The 15075-nt window shown below is 40.7% G+C and overlaps 1 protein-coding gene across 37 annotated transcripts in view; it reads left to right on the top strand.

Annotated features, from left to right (window-relative positions):
* Nucleotides 1–15075, top strand: part of SATB1 (SATB homeobox 1) — a 109549-nt gene that overhangs the window by 61034 nt on the left and 33440 nt on the right. For 22 of the 37 annotated variants that reach the window (XM_043509049.1, XM_043509065.1, XM_043509051.1 and 19 more), the window contains 2 exons: nucleotides 1592–1720; nucleotides 1996–2208. In XM_043509049.1, the coding sequence (XP_043364984.1) occupies nucleotides 1592–1720; nucleotides 1996–2208 (342 nt within the window). The remainder of the gene's footprint in view (nucleotides 1–1591; nucleotides 1721–1995; nucleotides 2209–15075) is intronic. The other 15 variants (XM_043509071.1, XM_043509076.1, XM_038390067.2 and 12 more) reach the window with 1 other exon arrangement.

Below are 15075 nucleotides of genomic sequence, written 5' to 3' on the forward strand. Positions count from 1 at the left end.
TGTCATACAATTTTTAGCTGAATTTTAGTGCTTAGAAAAGTGAAGGACTAGCAGTACCAGCTAAAGCAATGTATTGCAGGCAGGTACTGCTATAGTACTTCCCAATTCGGTTAATGTACCTTGTGTAGTCACCTGTATTCCAGTATGTACTGGAACTTTCGGCTCAATTCATTAGAACCCTCCCACTCATGTCAACTCAGTGTTTTCATAGTTTATGGTAAAGGCCAGGTATACACTTAAAACTTTTGTGAATATAATAATGTTGATTTTGGGGTGTTGTTTTTTCTAACCAACAAAAGCCCTAGAGTTTACACCAGCTTATAGGTCTGAGTGGTAGCCATGTTGGTCTGTATCGGCAAAAAAAAAAACTAGGAGTACTTGTGGCACCTTACAGACTAACAAATTTATCTAAGGTGCCACAAGTACTCCTCGTTTTTTTACCAGCTTATAGTTTATTTTGTTCAGGGAACTGGTATAAGTTATACTAACAAAATCATTCTTTTTTTGCCATTAAGTTGTCTGCATTGGGAGAGTTTGCTGATTTATAGCTAGACCGAGAAACCTTTCCTATTATAGACCAAGTCTAAGACTTGCTATTTTGTCATCCATATCTCGTCATAAGTTCATCTTCTCCAGTCAAATGACCCCTTGTTGATAATGGTTGTCAGCAGTGGCTCTCTCTTCTGGCCCCCCGGTTAATTAACTGGTGTTATAAATGCGTTGCTTTTTATCCTGTGTGTACTCCTTTCAGCACTGCTACAAAAAAGCACATCTCAAACACGCTTTCTATAACTGTGCTGAAAATGGCTTTGTCTACTCTACAAATAGCAGTTAAACCTTTCTGAACAGTTGCTGGAAAATTAGAGGGACCCATTGCTAACTAATATTTTTAGCACTGGGTCATTTTTTCTAGCATCCAGAGATCTAGTAAATAAGTATGATTGTTGAAAATTATTGCCGAAAGTAAGTGTATTTTGACTCCAACCATTTTTAAAAAATACTAATTTCCAACCCTCCCCATAAGACCTCTGCCTGTAACTCGGCTATTTTATACTGGTTCACTTCTTGAGTAGAAACTACAAAATTATGCACTGGCTCATCACCACTTGCAAGAAAGCCCACAGGAGAAGTGGGGTAGGGATGAAGAAAATTCCATGAGGTTTGTCCTCCAAATTATTCCTTGGGGTTGGGGCTCTAAGTGTAGTTTGCATTTGCCTCTTTCCCTATCCCAGATAATTGGGGGTTTGGCTACCAGTTCCTGTGAATAATGGAGGATGCAACCAAGAGTCAGACAACTATAGAGGCGCACAGACATTCTCTGCACCAGACTGTTTCTACACACTCTCTGCCTATCCCAAACTGCATTTTGTCAGTGTAATTGCCTTCGTGTTCCATTTAGTATTGATTATGATTATTCCTTCAGGTATTTGGGGGACGGGGCGAGCGAATGCTGACGTAATAAATATGGGCCTTAATCAATGAAGTAGTGCTTTAGGAGTGTTATCTGTTAATCCACTCAGATTAGTTTTCAAATATCACTTATTTTCAAAGTGTTGCTTGAGTTTCTAGAAATGGCTTTCCATTAGTACAGATTGAACTGATGCTTCAGTGCAGTCTTTGTCTACCTGGCAAGAGAACTACACAGTCTAGTGCTGCTGTACTATGTGGATTTCATTTATTCTTAACTTCTTGCAATTGTCTGACTGTGAAAGATTTCATGGTGAGTTAAGCCAGTAAAAGGAAGGAGACCAATTAGGCAGATTCAGTTTATGTTGTATGTAAAGCAGATGCTTAATAAAATTAAGAATACAATTGAGGCTCTCTTCTCCACTACCTACATTGTCATTAATATATTCCTATGCAGTGTGAATGTTTTTGACTGTTCATGTTCTAAACATAGTGGAGAAGAAAAAGGAATGATTCGCAAAGGATTTGCAGAGCATGTTTTACAAAAGATTGCACAACCTAACTTTTCAGCATTCTTTTTTGCTACAGGGCTTGCTCTCAGAAATCCTCCGAAAGGAAGAGGACCCCAAGACCGCCTCACAGTCTTTACTGGTAAACCTTCGGGCTATGCAGAACTTCTTGCAGCTGCCAGAAGCCGAACGAGATCGAATTTACCAGGACGAAAGGGAAAGGAGCTTGAATGCAGCCTCTGCTATGGGCCCAGCACCTCTAATAAGCACACCGCCTAGCCGTCCTCCACAGGTAAACTACTTTCTCAGTCTTTCAGATCTGCTTGTTGTGCCACCTTAATGTCCCCCTGACAACTTCTATTTTTAAAAAAGTAAAAAGCTTCTCAATATAATTATGTTAAAATCCTAGTCAAATCATTAACTTCAGTGCACACCACAAATTAAATTTAGGAAAAATACAATACTCTATTATTTGTTAAATCTTTACTTATCACAGCAGAAATAGTATATTTTCCTCTAACTTTAAAATAATGTAGTGTTACTCTTTGGCTATGAATATATTACTAACTTTTGTGGTACCAGTTATGAATCATGGATTTGATTTGGTCCATTTAGACTCTGACTCATAGACTTTAAGGTGAGAAGGGACCATTATGATCATCTAGTCTGACCTCCTGCACCACAGAATCTCACCTATCCACTCCTGTAACAAATCCCTGACCTATGTCTGAGCTATTGAAGTCCTCAACTTGTGGTTTAACTTGTGGTGCAGAGAATCCTCCAGCAAGTGACCCGTGCCCCACGCTGCAGTGGAAGGCGAAAACCCCCAGGGCCTCTGCCAATCTGCCCTGGAGGAAAATTCCTTCCCGACCCCAAATATGGTGATCAGCTAAACCCTGAGCATATAGGCAAGACTCACCAGCCAGACACCCAGGAAAGAATTCTCTGTAGTAACTCAGATCCCGCCCTATCTAGCGTCCCATCACATGCCATAGAGCATATTTACTGCTAATAGTCAAAGATCAATTAATTGCCAAAATTAGGCTATCCCATCATACCATCCCCTCCAGAAACTTATCAAGCTTAGTCTTGAAGCCAGATATGTCTTTTGCCCCCACTGCTCCCCTTGGCAGGCTATTCCAGAACTTCACTCCTCTATGGTTAGAAACCTTAGTCTAATTTCAAGTCTAAACTTCCTGATGGCCAGTTTTCTTGTGTCCACATTGGTGCTGAGCTTAAATAATTCCTCTCCCTCTCCTATATTTATCCCTCTGATATATTTATAGAGAGCAATCATATCTCCCCTCAGCCTTCTTTAGATTAGGCTAAATAAGCCAAGCTCTTTGAGTTTCCTTTCATAAGACAGGTTTTCCATTCCTTGGATCATCCTAGTAGCCTTTCTCTGTACCTGTTCCAGTTTGAATTCATCCTTCTTAAATATGGGAGACGAGAACTGCACACACTATTCCAAATGAGGTCTCACCAGTGCCTTGTATAACTGTACTAACACCACCTTATCTCTACTGGAAATACCTCTCCTGATGCATCCCAAAACCGCATTAGCTTTTTTCACGGCCATATCACATTGGCCGCTCATAGTCATCCTGTGATCAACCAGTACTCCAAGGTCCTTCTCCTCCTCTGTTACTTCCAAGTTCTGTGTCCCCAATTTATAACAAAAATTCTTGTTGTTAATCCCTAAATGCATGACCTTGCACTTTTCACTATTAAATTTCATCCTATTACTATTACTCCAGTTTACAAGGTCACCCAGATCTTCCTGTATGATATCCCGGTCCCTTTCTGTATTGGCAGTATCTCCCAGCTTTGTGTCATCCGCTAACTTTATTAGCATATTCTCACTTTTTGTGCCAAGGTCAGTAATAAAAAGATTAAAGAATTAAATAAAACCAATCCCTGAGGAACTCCGCTAGTAACCTCCTTTCAGTATGACGTGTTGTATTCTCCCCTTTAACCAGTTCCTTATCCACCTTTCAATTTTCATATATTTCCCCATCTTTTCCAATTTAGCTAATAATTCCCCATGTGGAACCGTATCAAATTCCTTATTGAAATCAAGGTAAATTAGATCCACTGCATTTTCTTGGTTTAAAAAATCTGTTACCGTCTCAAAGGAGGAGATCAGGTTGGTTTGGCACGATCTACCTTTTGTAAAATGATGTTGTAGTTTGTTCCTATTACCATTGACCTCAATGTCCTTAACTACTTTCTCCTTCAAAATTTTTTCCAAGACCTTGTATACTACAGATGTCAAACCAACAGGCCTGTAGTTACCCAGATATTATTTTTAAGAAAGGGGGGGAAAAATGTGAACTATGTTAAGCTGTTAGAGTTTGGCTTCTTCCTCAGATGTGGTAATATCAACCTTCATATCCTCATTCCCATTTGTCATCCTACCATTATCCCTAAGCTCCTCATAAGCCTCATTAAAGACTGAGGCAAAGTATTTTAGATATTGGGCCATACCTAAATTATCCTTAACTTCCACTCCATCGTCAGTGTTTATCGGTCCCACTTCTTTCTTTGTTTTCTTCTTCTTTTATATGACCGTAGAACCTTTTAGTATTGGTTTTCATTCCCTTTGCAAGGTTCAACTCTTCATGACTTTTGGCCTTTCTCACTTTATCCCTACATGTTCTGATCTCAATAAGGTAGCTTTCCTTGCTGATCCCTCCCATCTTCCACTCCTTGTAGGCTTTCTGCTTTTTCTTAATCACCTCTCTGAGATGTTTGGTCTACATCCTGCCTGTGAGGTTTTTTCCCCTTTCTTGGGATGCAGGCTTTTGATAGGTTCTGCAACGTTGACTTGAAGTAATTCCAAGCCTCCTCCACCTTTAGATCCACAAGTTCTTCAGTCCAATCCACTACCCTAACTAATTTCCTTAATGTTTTAAAGTTAGCCCTTTTGAAATCAAAAACCCTAGTCACAGATCTGTTTTTGTTTATCATTCCATTTAGTTTAAACTGAATTAGCTCATGATCGCTCGAACCAAGGTTGTCCCTTACAACCATTTCTTCTATGAGGTCCTCACTACTCACCAAAATTAAATCTAAAATGGCATCCCCTCTTGTTGGTTCAGCAATTACTTGGTGAAGGAATCCATCAGCTATCGCATCCAGGAAAATCTGAGCCCTATTATTATTACTAGCACTTGTCCTCCAGTCTATATCTGGGAAGTTAAAGTCTCCCATGATCACGCAGTTCCCATTAGTATTTACTTCACTGAAAACATTAAAGAGGTCTCTGTCCTTACCCAAATCAGATCCCGGCAGTCTATAGCACACCCCAAGCACTATCCCAGGCAGGCTCTAGTAGCTTTCTTCCCCAATGTGAATTTTGCCCAGACAGACTCTCTTATCCATTCCATCACTTATTTCTTTACAGTCTACCTCATCATTGATTATACAATGCTACTCTACCATCTTTGCCTTTATTTCTGTCTTTCCTAAACAGCACATACCCTTCAATACCTGTACTTCAGTCATGACTACTGTTCCACCATGTTTCTGTTATCCCTATAATATTTGGTTTCACTTCCTGCACCAATAGCTCAAGTTCCTCCATTTTGTTACCTAGGCTTCTCGCATTAGTGTACAAATATCTTAATTTTTGCTGATTGGCTTCTCTCACATTCTTTACCAGATTAGGCACAGACATTCTACTGCCAGTATCACCTATTAGACTGATATGTACACTACCCTTCCTCCTTATGTCCATTCTACTATCCACAGCTGTATCCTTTCTTTCTTGGTTTTCTTCCCTCTCAATGTTAAAATCTGGCGTGGAGATTATCTGGTCATCTTCCCCAGATTCCTAGTTTAAAGCTCTCTTGATCAGTTGTGCCAGCCTCCATCCTAGAAGTCTATTTCCCTCCCTACTCAGGTGAAATCCATCCCGAGAAGAACAGTCCTCTGTCCATGAATGCTTCCCAGTGGCCATACATCCCAAAGTCCTCCTTATAGCACCACTGCCTGAGCCATCTGTTAATCATCATAATCTTGTCACACCTTTCTTGCCCTTCTCTAGGACCAGAATCCCACTGAAGATCACCTGAGCCTCGATTTCCTTTAGCGTCTTCCCCAGCCTGGCATAGTGTCCCTTGATACGTTCCAGCAAGAATCTAGCCATATCATTTGTTCCCACGTGAAGGATAATCAATGGATTCTTTCCTGCTCCCGTTAGGATACTCTTTAGCTTCAGGTCCATATCCTGTATCTTAGCACCCGGGAGACAGCACACCCTTCTGTTCTCTCGATCCGCTCTGGTTACAGGCCTGTCTATCCTTCTCAGTAAGGAGTCCCCAATCACTTAGACCTGGTGATGGTGCAATTCTCCGGTCTATCCCCTGTTCCCTCTGGCTGCAAGTCCTCTTGATTCCTACTGTCCCTTGCAATCTTCTTCAACCCATCCCATAGCCTCCTGGGGCTCATATTTGGTGATGTTCTCTCCGTTGACTCTTTCCCCTCTTCTTAGAGGACTAGCTGCTCTTCTCTTCTTCCTTGCCCTCTCACCTTCAGTGAACCTTCTTCATTTTCCAACTCTGAAAACCTGTTCCTGAGCTCTGTTTCTCCTTCACTAGCTCATCTTTTCCTCTGCCTAGTTCTCTTGGTCACATGCCTCCACTGTCCACTTTTCTCCCCCAGCAGTATCCCCTCAGAGTTATTTGGCCCTGCTTCCATCTGCAAATCTGAACTTTTCCCTTCAGCCTCCTCATGTCTTTGCTCCATCACCTGCTTGAACACCCTTCTAAACTCAACCAGAGTTTCCACCTGCATCTCCAATCCTTGGATCTTTTCTTCTATCAGGCGGCACTTCATGCAGACGAAACTCTTTTCAGGTACCCCCTCCAGTATCATGTACGTGCCGCAGCTTCCACATCCAGTCATCTTCACTGTGTCTTCCACTGCTTGGGTCACTACCACTGCTGCCTCTGTATCTGTCATTGCCTTCTCACTTAAGTTCTCCTCCTCCAACAGAACTCCCACTCAAACTCCCCTGTTTACAGCTCTGTTTGCTGGCTCCTGTGCTGCTGCAGCTGTCTATTTCTTTTGTAACTATTGGTCTGCATTAAATGTAACCACTTAAATAGGTACTATAACGATTTAGGGTCCACTCCTGGTCTTACTGACTTCAGTGGGAGCAGGAGCAGACCCATGGCTCCTGTGCTACCACTGAGCAGGTAGTGTTGCCTCATTAAGAACCTGCTTAGATGTCCTTAACACAGAGATCGGTTCAAGTAGCTGAAAAATGGGGGGAAATTTCCTTAAAACATTCCTGAAACTTTCTCTTCACATCAACATTTTTACATTTTTCCAGTTTTCTAATGATTTGTACCATTGTTAACCTTTATGTCCACATGGAGTCCCTTCAGTGACTCCCAGGTAGACATAAGGGTCTTTCCCCCGTGGATCTTTTTGAAGGATTGGGGCTCTAGGGCAACATCCGTAAGTCTTTACTCAACCCTCAGTCAAGTAAAACTGCTATTCATTTCGCTAAAATCCAGTGGGACCACTTGCTCAAATAAGTACTCCTCATGTGAGGGTCTGTCAGACTAGTCAATAGAGACCTAATTTTGAATTCTCAGTAACTGTCAAACGGAATCGATGGTAGTTTTGGGGAGTACAGGATTGGGCCATAGGAATGTGCTGGTTTCTCTTCAAAAGAAAAACTGTCTTTGTATTGAAAGATTATTAAGAAATATTGCATCTCTGCTGAAAGGTTTTGTGTTGCTCTGGCTCAAAGTTGTACCACTGCTAGAATAGCCACACACAAAAAAATGTGCACTATTGTAAAAGTATCTGTGGGAAACGTATGCTGTATACATAAACCAAAATAATTGTATTGAATTGGGCTTTGGGTCCTGAGAATTCTGTTTGAGTAGATGACTATTGAAGGGTAACAATACTGATCAGGATCATACACACACTGATTGCTATGTGCTGTACACATTTTGAATATAATACACTTAATGAATATTTTTGTAAGAACTTTAGCTAATGAATACTAAAAATGCTGATTAATAACATATTATTTGTAGAAAAGGATGGAGCGGAGGTAGCTTCTGATCTGCTGTAATGCATTGCATGAAAAAGGGAAATTTCTGTACCAGAACAGACTGTGCAAATGATCTATTTATGAAGTTTAGTCTGTGAAGGCCCCTATAGATACCATTAAAGATAAAGGATGAGGGTCACTATTTATATAGTAATGTTTTAGTGGAAGAATAGTTAAATACAGCTAACTGTTAAAATAACATCTGAGTTTGATTTAATAGTCCTGCCTGCCCCCAGAAACCAATTAATTAACAGTTAAGAAGGAAGAGCCTGCCTTAACTTATCCCCTTATACCACACTGTCTCCAGTGGTCTTGACCATTTGGTGATCTAAGAAATCGGGTTAACTGCAATACTGACAGGCAGAATGTTAAGTCAAAGAAAGGGTCAGCCTTAACTCTGAATTTTGCTTTCTGATTTAAACTCACATAAGCAACCTAATGCATTCTAAAGCAGTTATTTTGCATTTTTTATCTTTCAAAAAGTTAAGATATATGGTTATGTGAAGACACCACATACTATTAATGGCCAAGTTATTCTTATAACCATATTTAGTATCTCTGCTTAGTAAGTTATTGAGTATACTAGCATGTTATGTGCATCATTGATTCCCATAGGGAAAAAAAATCATTTAAAAACAGCCAGTTCAAAGTAGAAGTAGCACACAGTTTAAAAAAAATAAAAATAAATGTAAGGCTGCTCCCCCAGATTAATATTTTGTGTCCTGTAAAACTGATCAGAAGACGGTTTGTTTGTTTCCTAAATGCAGTATTTTTGTTTGTTGTACACAAAATATGCTAGGATTTTACCTGAGATGCACACGTGGTCTAGTGATCAAGACAGAAATGTCTGAGTTATGATTCTGGCTCCTACTGACTCTCTCTTGGGTAACTTTCTTTCTCTGCCTCAGTTTGCCCATCTGTAAGTATACATAGCCATATGGGGATGTCCTGAATCCTAACTTCAAAAATGAAAAGTCCTAAATAATCAGTACATATATTTCCTCTTTGTTAGTTACACTGGAAAATAGTATAAATCCTATAAAGTGTAGGGGGAAATGATTCATAGTAGTATAAATGCTTGAATTATGATGCCTCTATTAGATGGATCATAGCAGAGGCCTCAATATTTATCATCAGAAGAATTTTTGTCCAGTTTTTATTTCACTAAATAAAACCCACTGAAATTAGTAACATCCTACCTATTGCATATTTATAAGAAGTTGTAGTCTAGCAAAACAAAATTCACTATACAATGAGAAAATTAATATTTTGCTCATTCAGCAATGGACATCTTGGATTATTGTTTAAAGACAAAACAGACCATTTAGCATGACTTGCACAACAGCAAACATATTTTGATACTAAATTTTAAGACCAGTAAGATTTGAAACAATTAAGATATGAAACCATGAGATTGGGATCTAATATGCCACACAGGAAGGTTTATTTTGCAATTGAAAGTTTATCTGTTTGGGACGGATGTGAAAATAAACATCCTGAAAAGGATCTCTTGTATTGCCAACTGGCAGGCAGACAGTAGAGCAGACTTAACCATTAGTGGCCAGCCTCATTGGGTGTGTGAATCGTGCATAAAATTGCATGCAAAAATCCAGTCGGGACCCTGATGTTCTAATGGTAATGCGGCAGCTCACCAAGTTCAAACCCTGATCCCTGAGCTAGGAAGAGCTGTGCTGAGTTTCTCACTCAGACAGCGTGCTCACTAGTTACTACTGAGCTAATGTATCTGGATTGTTTCCACCTCTTCCTTGAAAACCTGTAAGGCGCTCTTCTGCCCCTTACCCCTGCTCTTCCTCCTCCAATAAATAAATCTCCCACTACTCAACATCGGACGCTTGCAGATTACCTGGGGCTTAAGCTACAGATGCTATCTGCCATGTAGGCTGACTGAACCAAAGGAGGCAAACCACATGTATGAGCTTGCACCGGAGAGTTGTTCAACTTGCCCCACATCCTGGGGTGGAAGCTTGTGCTCATACAGGTGGTGATATTAATTAATATTCTCCTATAACAGTGTCACTTAGTAAGCCCCACTGAGAGTGCAACCCCATTGGGTAAAGTGCTGAAACTTGCAGCACTCGGGGGGGGGGGGTGTTTTTTCACACTCCTGAGCAAGAAAGTTGCAATGCTGTAAAGAAGCAGTGGAAGAAACAACCTTGCACCATCTCAGATGTGGGGGATCGGCATTTCTAATCCAAGCCTAAGGGATAAGCATCTAATAAGAAATAAGTTGCCATGGGGGCATGGAAGGGCGACAACAAATAGCCATTGTTAATTATTTTCAGTAGATATACTTCATTCACTGCTGATTTGCTGAGGAGGAACTCTCCATCCTGATCAGTGTCATGGTGTGTAGGGGCATGTTCCTTCCTTAAACTGGAGCTTCTTGAGTGGCTGCCTCATTCCTGTTCCCTAGTGCCTGTAAAAGAATGATCTCTAGGATTCAGGACCTTTTTGTTACCTCTTACAGGCTGGCTTCCAAACGGGAACCAGCCTGCAAGAGTGGGAGCATGATAATTTCAGGCCAGAATCTCTATAAGTTTCTACCCCAGCTGACTGTGATGTGTCTACATGCTTGCCTGTTCTGAACTGCAGGTTTTCCTTTGCAGAATGTTTGTTTGAGCCACCCTGCAGTCATTAGGGAGTGGGTACTTCCCTCTCAAAACTGAATAATCTCTGTCGCTGCAGGGAGCCCAAAAAACCTCCAGTCAATCAGGTGGGATCCTTTTTGGCCGGACACTGCCCTCCCATCAGCATGTGTGAAACAGAGTGTGTACAGATCAAGGACAAAGTATAATCTACAAGGCCAGCATTTTCAAAAACGCCCACAGAATTTGTGACTCCATGTTTTGGGTGCTTAACGTGAGAAACCTTTGTATTTAATTCCCCCTCTTCTCTTCCTCCCCCCCCACCCCTGAAGTAATGAGCACTCCCAGGTCCTATGGATTTCAGCTGAAGTTACGATTCCTTCATACTTGTGAAAATCAGGCCAAAAGCTGTCTCAATTTTGAGCACCAAAAATCTAAGGCCGCTCTTGTTTGTAGTATTGTTGTAGCTGTTTTGGTCTCGGGATATACGAGAGAGACAGTTGATGAGGTGTTTTGTTTTTTTTTTTGTTTTTGTTTTTTTTTTTATTGGAAAAACTTCTTTTGTTAAAAGAGGCAAGCTTTCCAGATTCACAGAGTTCATGTCTGGAGAAGGAAAACTGTGTTCAAACTAAATACAAGGTGGGACAGATTAAGCATAAGGGGTTCACATGTTGTAGGAGACCATTTAAAAAGAAGTGGGCCGTTAACACCTCTGCAGTGGTAAAACAATGGAGAGTTAGCAGGCAGAAGGGTGTGTTACAAGTTGTTGCAATGGGCCATAAAACCAGTGTCTCTGTTAAATCCATGAAAAGAAAAGGAGTACTTGTGGCACCTTAGAGACTAACAAATTTATTAGAGCATAAGCTTTCGTGAGCTACAGCTCACCCCTCTGTTTTTTCCACCAAATGCATCCGACGAAGTGAGCTGTAGCTCACGAAAGCTTATGCTCTAATAAATTTGTTAGTCTCTAAGGTGCCACAAATACTCCTTTTCTTTTTGCGAATACAGACTATCACGGCTGCTACTCTGAAACTTGTTAAATCCATGGTGTTTAGTGTCCAACTGAGTTGTGAATTTAAGTTCCCAGGCTTGCATCAAATGCCCCAATAACAACTATGGGATAGTTTACACTGGCAACTGCGACAGCACTTTAACGTGCTTTGTGTGGTCACAGCACAGCGCTGGAAGAGAGCTCTCTCAGCGCTTTAAAAAGACTACCTCCATGAAGGGCATAGCTCCCAGCGCTGGGAGCAGAGCTCCCAGCGTTGGGGCATTGTTTACACTAGCACTTTACAACGCTGCAACTTGCTGCACTTCGGGGGTGTTTTGTCACCCCCCCCCCCGAGGTGAGAAAGTTGCAGCGCTGTTAATTGCCAGTGTAGACAAGCCCTATGGGGTGAACCCAGACAATCACTATGCTCTTTAATGAACGCGCACAAAAAAGACTAAAACGCTCTGTGACCGGTTAACGAACACTTTTCACAAAGTGATCAGTCAATCTCTGACCTCTCACAGAACTTGTCCTCAAAGAAAACCTGCAGGGCCTTCAAAAGACCAGCCTAAGAACTTAAATTCACAACTCTACTGCACACTAAAAATCATGGACTTAACAGGGACACTGGGTTTATGGTCCATTACAGCAACTTGTGACACACTCTGCTGCCTACTAGCCATCTATTGTTTTACGCTTAATCTGTCCCACCATGTACTTACCTTGAACACTCTGGTTTCCTTCTCCAGACCCAAAGAGCAGCTCTGTGAGACTCTAAAGCTTGTCTCTTCCACCAGCAGAAGTTGGTCCAATAAAAGATATTACCTCACCCACCTTGTCTCTCTGAGCCCACTCTTTAAACTTGAAAGGCTGAAAAGGACACAGGTTTTCTGGTTGTTAGAGAAAGCTGGACCTGCATTTCAGGAGGCACGGGATACTTTCTACTTCCATTAATTTCAGTGCATCCTGTGGGTGCTAAGCATGCCAGAAAAAAATCAGGCCACGTTTAACGATTGGTGAAACTTACACTTTTTGGCCCATCTTTAAATAAAAAATGGTCTGATTTACATTTTTGATAATCTTTGTGCCAAGTTTCATTTTTCTTAAAATCAAAATGAACAAAATATTAAATGAAACCCTCTACCCCAACGAAAACCACCATGGAAGAGAATTAATGGAAACCCGGACACTTAACTAGGACTCTGCTTCTAGGCGCCACTATAATAATGATGTAGTAAACCTTGTCCTGATAAAAGCAGTTCTGAAAGCAACTGCATTTATTATACCTCCTGTGCTATTTCCAGAGCAGACCTGAAAAGTAGTTTGTTTTGCCTGGAATGAACTACTTCATGAATTTTAATGTACGATGTAATATTAAAAGCTAAACCAGGATTAAAGAAGGGTTTTTTCCCTAAGCTAAAACAGTACTTCTGAGAATGTGTTTATAGAAGATTTTTGTTTCAATTTTTGCCTAAGAGGGGGGGAGAAAAGACTTCATAATTTGTGAAAACCTGTTCAGAGTGGTTACTCCATCAACACCTTGTGCTTTGTTTGGGAAAAGTGAATGATTCCACAACTTCTCATGACTGTAATCAATCTCATGTGATGAGATATCTATCTGGGCAGACTAGTTGGGAAGGATGAAGTTTTTTTCCAAATATTTTTGAAATGATTAATGTGGGGGGAGAAGAAGAATAGTCTTATGATATTAAACATTGTAGTAAAATATTTTTCACCCTCAAGTGTAAGCATAATTTGGTTACCATTTTAAAATGATTAGCTGATATTTAGTGACATTCAATTGATCTTGGTTTTGTTTGTTTTTTTTTAAGTGGAAGTTGTGGTTAGTTTATAAAAGCTTATTCCAAAGGAGATCCTCTTCCCCCTTCCCCAACACGTCACATTTTCTCCCCCAGAATGAAAATGTTTGTGCCTTGAGTTCAGGTCCAACTCCAACACAAAAGCTTATCTCAAAAAAGAGATGAATCTAATGAAACCTTTCTCTTCTGAATAGATTTATAGAATGTCACACTTCAGGATTAGACTAGAAGGTTGCTATATACATTATGAAATAATTTTTCTATATGAATATCTTCCAAAAGTTAATTGGCAGTGTTACTTGGTATTCGTCAGACCAGTGGTCTATCTAATCCAGCCATAGTCTACATCTGATGTTTCAAGAGAAATTGTTAGGGAGACAGGGGAACATTTTTTGCACTTGACCCATTATGCAAGTTTGGAGGTGTGAGGGTTGTTGGGGGATAAAATTTCCCTCCAGCCCCAAAGATCGATCATTTTATACCCAGAAGTATCGTGTTTGCTTTCTCCTGACATTAATGTGGGCTCATATAATATTTTACTTATCTGTCAACGAATCAAGTGCTGAATAATAGAGAATAAAGTCCACTGGAGTCAACGGAAGTCTTTCCGTTGACTTCAGTGGGCTTTGGATCAGGCCCATAGTCAGTATTGTGCTGGACCAACATAAAGTCTATCTGTTAGCATTAGGGTTTTCAGTAGCTCCTGTCACTGTAGTATTGAGCATTTACCCTTACTAATTCATGTATCCATCTACATCCTATATTTCCCTCAGATTTTGCTGGGGGTTCTTTTGTGGCAGTACGCTCCTCTGATTTGAGTAGTGTCTGCGGTAATATCCTAAAGCACCAATGCACTATGTAGCCACCTTTAGAGTGGCAGCCAGCCAGCACGCTGCAGAACAGCGGAAATTGTGACCAAGGCCACAGAGGCAAACTGGTCCTCATACAAAACCATGCCATGGAAGCGTTAATGTCCATGCAGAGTAGGCAGGGTCTTATTTATTTTGTTCCACAACCGCTCCCATGAATTTTTGCATGCCTCAGAAGTATGATGACAACCTTGATAAGATTTGAACTGATGGTCCCAGGGAATCCCAGTATTTCAGTGTAGATGCTTAGACTACAAAGCCGTCCACTTTTAGCTTTCTTGTCTCAAAATTCAGTCTGATTTTTGCATGAGTTTGACAGCTACTTACAATAATGCATTTAACATGATCACAGTAGTAGATAGCCTTTCAGTACATTTCAAAATTATAAAGGTTAGAGAGTCCATAGTGTGCACATAACTTTACTGCATGCTACTCAGAATATACCTATACTCTTTCTGCCCAGTTCGAGTTCAGTGGGAATGTCTCCCAGGGAGAACAAGGTATGGGTTTTCTCATGCTGCAGTATGAGGCATAAATGTTAATGCTACTGCTTACGCTGCCCATTGCATCTCAAGTGTTTCTTAGCAGTTATTAGCACAGCCTGATCAGCAGTTGCCTTAAAGTCACTAGGTGAAAATCATCACTGTACGTGAGGTCAGCACAAGCTTTGTGTCCCACTTAGCATCTCAGTCTGTCACCCTGTAGGTGCAAGTTAAATTCTAGTGATAAAAATGTGCACAATATATGTAAAGGGGTGGGGGATGGTTGCATTTTTAGCATATTTTCTTTTTTTCAGT

The sequence above is a fragment of the Dermochelys coriacea genome, chromosome 2 (assembly GCF_009764565.3).
Source record: "Dermochelys coriacea isolate rDerCor1 chromosome 2, rDerCor1.pri.v4, whole genome shotgun sequence".
Classification (NCBI taxonomy): domain Eukaryota; kingdom Metazoa; phylum Chordata; order Testudines; family Dermochelyidae; genus Dermochelys; species Dermochelys coriacea.